This window comes from Crocuta crocuta, unplaced genomic scaffold, assembly GCF_008692635.1.
Source record: "Crocuta crocuta isolate KB4526 unplaced genomic scaffold, BGI_CrCroc_1.0 C29687646, whole genome shotgun sequence".
Taxonomy (NCBI): Eukaryota; Metazoa; Chordata; class Mammalia; order Carnivora; family Hyaenidae; genus Crocuta; species Crocuta crocuta.
In genome coordinates this window covers 1-5,884 of record NW_027551502.1, presented here as the reverse complement: position 1 = coordinate 5,884, position 5,884 = coordinate 1, and the positions used below count along the sequence as shown (strand labels likewise).

Below are 5,884 nucleotides of genomic sequence, written 5' to 3'. Positions count from 1 at the left end.
GTGTGTTTACAACCTGCCCCCCCCCACCCCGCCACATGCCAACTGGATAGGACCCTCCCGTTTGCATAAACTGGAGACTTTGCTCGACTGTTTATGTTTGGAAGTCCCTTCTGCTGACCATATCCCCGCTACTGAAGTTCATGGGGTTTACCATTGCCCGCCTCAGGGGGCCCAACCTTCGTAGGATCCCTGCTGTGTGTCTAGTGCTTTATGGTAGAATTTCACATGTGCTCCTCACCACAACCCTGTGAGTGCAGATATTATTCTCTATTTGACCGAGAAAGAAAAAAGTGCAGAGAGGTTAACTAAAACACCCAGGGTCACACAGCTTGTAAGTTACAGACGCAGGCTTTGGGTCCAGGTCTGCCCCATCCTGGGGAAGGAGGAACACAGGTGTTCCTCTGCCAGGACTGACTTGAACCTGGTCTCCTTTCAGGTCCAGCTCTGGCTTGTCTCTCCCTTCAGTTTCTTTCCCTTTCATTTGTCTCTGCTTTTCTTTCTCTGCTCTCGCGTCCCCACCTCCACGCCAAAGATCATGACCCTGTGCTCCATCTGGGCTCTGGATTCCTTTAGAGGTTAAGATCAGAATTGCAGGCCTCGATTCCCCCCTCCAATGGGGAAATCCTGTCTTCTGCTTTCACATTCTGAACGCTCCCTCCTTCCCCGGTTCATGGCTCCCGCGGTTCCTAAATTCTGCTCTTGCTGCCCTTGAAGCAAGGATGAATCCTCTCGGATTCGGAATGGCACAGAGCTCCGCACCTGGGCCGGCAGGGGTGAGGAAGATTTGGCTCTGTGCCTTCCCCTCCTCGCACACGGAGGAGACCCTGGCGTCCGCTGGCGTCCCTCCCCTTATTGGGTTAGAGCTCCCATCCATTAAGAGCATGAGTCAAGAGTGAGCCTGGAAATCTCTCCTTTGTGCCACGGGGAAGGGCAGAGGACTATATGGGCAAGTCCTTCTGGCTTTCTAGCTTCCATCCCTCCTGCTGTTGCCTTGTCAGAAAGCCCATCCCCACCCTCAAGAGCCAAGCCCTTCAGCAGCGTGGGGTGGCGCCACGGATGGGAAATCCTGCGGTCTAGCCCTAGGCAGGCCACACCTGAGCCCCCACCTGCGAGCAGAGGGATGGAGGGACAGCCGGGGTGGGAGGCGCACCAGTGAAGTCCCGCCCATGCCTGGGCTGGGTTCACAGTCCAGCTCCGGCCCGCGGGGAGGGCTGGGTGGGAACCACGCCCAGATTATTCCTTAATCAGGCTGGGAACTAGGGGACAGGGCTGGGAACTCTCTAAGAGAATGCGCCAAGAAATTTACCAGCTCCATCCGGGGCCCTGGGCTCCCTTCCCCCTTCAGCTGCCTGGAGCTTTCACAGACCCGGGACCCCCAGGAGGAGTGTGGGGCTCAGTGAGGGGCCTCTGCGGGAGGGCCTCCAGCCCCCCACGTCCCAGGTGCCCAGAGGGCAGGTCCCCACCCTGCCCTTCCATCACCCCCATCCCGCCCTTCCATCTGCCCTCAGGCGTGACCTTCTCGGACGTGGTGAGCGCCACGGAGCCGTGCAAGCCGTGCACCGAGTGCGTGGGCCTGCAGAGCATGTCGGCGCCGTGCGTGGAGGCCGACGACGCCGTGTGCCGCTGCGCCTACGGCTACTACCAGGACGAGACGACGGGCCGCTGCGAGGCGTGCCGCGTGTGCGAGGCGGGCTCCGGCCTGGTGTTCTCGTGCCAGGACAGGCAGAACACCGTGTGCGAGGAGTGCCCCGACGGCACGTACTCCGACGAGGCCAACCACGTGGACCCGTGCCTGCCGTGCACCGTGTGCGAGGACACCGAGCGCCAGCTGCGCGAGTGCACGCGCTGGGCGGACGCCGAGTGCGAGGGTGAGCGCGCTGCGGGCAAGGGCGCCCCCTAGGGGGTCGAGATGGGCCGAGCCGGGCCGGCCCGGGGGCGCGGGGCGGAGCTCGGTGGTCTTGAGCCCGCTGCCACCCTCCCTGAAACCCCAGGCCCAAAGGACCCCCTCGCACTATTTCCTTGCGCTGAGTGTTTAGAAGGCTCTCTTCCTACCCTCAGGCCGCAGCTACCACACTGGAACCCCGTTTCCCCGGCTTATTCATCTGGGGGTTCCGATGGGCAGCACATAAGCAACTCAAAGCTGGCCTCCAGGCCAGTGCGGGACATGTTTGGTCCTTGAGCAACCTCTCTGGCCTGGAAAGGGGGCTTGAGGCCCCTCAGGAGTTGGGGCCTTATGGCTCTGAAGCCTGGTCTAGGTCCAGAGTGGTTTGTGGCTCTGGGGACCCAGGGTGGATTTGTCCTGTCGTCCTCGGGGTGGTGGTAGGGAGGTCACCCTTGTCTCTGGACCCCGGTTTCCTCATCGGCCCTGCAGTTTCCAGGGATGGGGTTAGGGAAGGTGGCTGGCCCACGCAGCCTGTGACGTCTGGGGGAGGGGTCAACAGTCATTGGTACCATTTGGCCAAGGATGACGCTGGACTCCGGGAACACTGAGGAGAGGTGGTGGAGGCAGAGGGGGCAGGCCTAGGGCTCAGGAGCCCAAGGACAAGGCAGGGCGCTTATGGAGGGCCAGGGTCTCCAGGGGGGATGGGAACTGGGCGCACCCACCGTACTCAGGCATGGCGCCCCATGGAGATGGCGCAATTTGTGAAATGGGAGGAGGAAGCCATGTGGCAGCCAGCGCAGACCTGCTTTGGCTTCTGGTTGGTGACCTCCATCTCGGGGGAGACGAGGCTTTTCTACTGCAGGGAGAGGTTGACAGTGCCTTCACCTTCACCTTCTGTCCATCGCCCTGTGGCTGGGCACCCCTTTAGCTACTTTCCTTTGGGCACGCTCACCCTCACACTCGGCGTGAACCCCAGGGTTCACGGGGGAGAGACAAGCTTTGCCTCATTCTGATGAGGTAGACACGGTCCCAGCATTGAGTTCCCGGGAGGGCCCCCATTAGGGGTGAGGCAGTGCAGCCCCTGCCCTTCATCTGGGGGGGGGGTAGATGCCCTGCTGTGGACAGCATCCCTGGCTCCCACATCCTGTCATCCCTGGCTCAGGGAGCTCATGGTGGGGAGGGTGGTTAAACATGGGCTGAGACCAGGTATGTGTGTGAAGCTGTGCGCATTGGGGTTGGGAGGGGGTGTGGAGGGAGGGAGGAGGGGGCACAGAACAGAGTGATTCCGGTGGCGATTGCCCTCGGCCAGGAGACAGGCAAGTGGCGTCAGGCACAGCGCAGAGCAGGGAGGGCGTCTCAGCAGCGGGCAGGCGGGCAGCATGTTCACGGGCAAGTCTGGACTGGCCGGTGGGGGCACTTAACGGGTGCGGCGAGAGCAAGAGAGGTGGTGGCTGGGGGAGGGGTAGGCCTTCCCTCCCGAGGCGTTCACACAGCCCTCCCAGATACCACCCTCCTGTCCCAGCCATCCTGAAGGAAGGGGGTGCCCCTGAGCGCTGCGGTCATCCCTGCCCCTCTTCCCTTCTCTAGTCTCTGAAGGGTTAAGTGTCAGCTTGGAACAGAGAGAACATTTCAGGAAATGGAATGGGATTGTGGTTTGGTCACCCCCCACCCCTCCCCTCCAGTGCATTGTACTTTCTTGCATATATATTTCAGGTGTCAACATGGTGACTCACTGGGCCTTGGGGCAGAAGGACACCCCCCCACCCCCTTGTCCCAGTGAAATGTGGATTTAGGAATAACCTGCTCCCTCTTTCCACCCCCAAGTCTGACAGCTCCCATTCCGGAAATGGCTGTCAGGACTCGCCAAGGGCTTAGCGGGTTGGAATGCTGTTGGACATGACTGCATCTGGATTTCATCGTGCCGTCCTCCCCCTGCCGCCCCCTCCAGGGGGGATCAGAGAGATGAAGAGAAAGTGCCCGGGACAGCCCTGTCTTAGCCCTTAATGCCCACTGTCAACGGGTCCCCTTTGAGATTTCTCGGATCTCTGTGATGGCCTGATTCACCAACTTCATACCTTCAGCCTCTGGTGGGGACGGTCCTAGCCAAGTTCTCTCTCAGCCTCAGGGCTCAGGCTGCCCCTCCAGCTTGTCCCGAGGAGCAAGAGAAGACCCTCCCCAGCCCAACACCCTGTCTGGGGAGGCCAGAGGACAGGGCTGGGTCTCCTGCACGTCCTGCCCTCCCCCCTCCCAGGACTGAGCTAGGGGAGGGGGACAGATGGCAGCCCCCTCCCTAATGCCAGCCAGATGGATTCCAGATTCACATCTGGGGGCCGTACCCTTCAGAAGGTGCTGAAAATGGGGGCCTTTGAACCACCTACGTCTTGAGCCAAGGAGGCCCCTGAGACCAGTGGGCAGCTTCAACTCCGACTTGGGTGGGCAAACTGGGGGCAGGGCCGGGCCGAGCCAGGGAGCACAGAGCCTCCCCTTCACCCCACTGGCATGTGCCATCTGCTTTCCCTCCCTGCCCCAGGCGTAGGAAGTGAGGACGGATGGGGTAGGCAACTTTGCCCAGGCAGGCACCCCCCGGGCCGTCTGGAGCCCACAGCCCCTGGTCCTGTCCCTGCTGGGTGGCAGAATGGAAAATCCCACCCACTAGTGCCAGGAGGTGCCAGGGCCCCTGTCAGGGAGGCTGGCAGTGCCCTGCTGGCGTGTTCAGGCCAGGTGGGTGGCAAGGCACGCTCCCCTGCCCGCCCCCCCTCCCAGCAGTGGGCAGTACCTTCTTTGTAAGCCTTCTCTCCACCAGCAGTCTGCTTCTGCCCAGGGAGGGTGTGAGCTACCCAACCCTGTCTTTCTCTGGGTGGCAAGAGCAGATGGTTTGGTTTGGGGGCCGCACGGGGCACGAAACAGAGACTAGCCACTGGGCAGGTTAAGGACTGGCTGGAGGGAAGCAAGCCAGCTGGCGCGCCCTCCCCTGCCCGAGCTGAGAGCTAGGGCATTGGAGATCGGAAGGGAGACTGGGTGCCAGCTCTCGGGGATGTGGTCTGCAGGGAGGTGTCTCTCTGTCCAGACCCGGGCACCCTCATCCTTCCCAAGGGCCGGGGTGACTGGGGCGATCGGGACAAACAGGGACCAGGGAGGTTACAACATTTCCCCAGCGCATTTCCATCCAGAAGCTTCCCTGTGCGCTCTCTCTCTTTGTGTGTTTGCCTCCCTGCCTGGCTTCTGGGTACCCAGGGAAAGCAGAATAGATTCCTAGGGCCACGGCTACGCCTCCGATGGAAGGGAGCTTCTAGACCATCTCTCTTCATATTCCCATTCTAGAGATGGGAGAATTGAGGTTGAGAGGTGTGTGCAGAGTCACATAGTAAGTCAGTGACAGAGCTGGACGGGACCCAGGCACTTCTTCTCCATTGTCATGACTCACACTCACGATGTCACCCCTGTGTGCAGCTGGGCACCCTACCACTGGGCTGGGGCTGGGGAAGAAGTGGAGGGGTGGGGTGTGGTGGGGGGTGGGCCCTCACTCCTGTAGCTCCTTCTCCCAGAGATCCCCGGCCGTTGGATTACTCGGTCTACACCCTCGGAGGGCTCGGACAGCACCGCCCCCAGCACAGAGGAGCCAGAGCTCCCTCCGGAGCAGGACCTCATAGCCAGCACGGTGGCAGATGTGGGGACCACAGTGATGGGCAGCTCTCAGCCCGTAGTGACCCGAGGCACCGCCGACAATCTCATCCCAGTCTATTGCTCCATCCTGGCCGCCGTGGTTGTTGGCCTCGTGGCCTACATTGCCTTCAAAAGGTGAGAGGGGGGCCGGGGGATGAAGAGCGGGGTCTTTGCCCTCAAGTAGGGTTGAACTGTGACCTTGACCTGAAAATTCAGACTCTTTTCAAACTCAGCCCCAAACGGAGGTCATCCTCACCCGCAGCTGGCCCATGCCAGGGTGCGGCAGGTCAGCAAGGGGCAGGGTGAGGGACCGTCCCTGACCTGTTCTGGCACCTGCCA

The 5,884-nt window shown here is 61.4% G+C and overlaps 1 protein-coding gene across 1 annotated transcript; it reads left to right on the top strand.

Moving 5' to 3' along the window:
- Nucleotides 1-1,508: 1,508 nt before the first annotated feature.
- LOC144219167 (tumor necrosis factor receptor superfamily member 16) lies at nt 1,509-5,684 on the top strand (the record flags this gene model as incomplete). Its single annotated transcript, XM_077749105.1, has 2 exons — nt 1,509-1,868; nt 5,428-5,684. Coding segments are annotated over 2 exons (617 nt in total), but the record flags the coding sequence as incomplete, so codon positions are not given.
- Between the last annotated feature and the right edge of the window lie 200 nt (nt 5,685-5,884).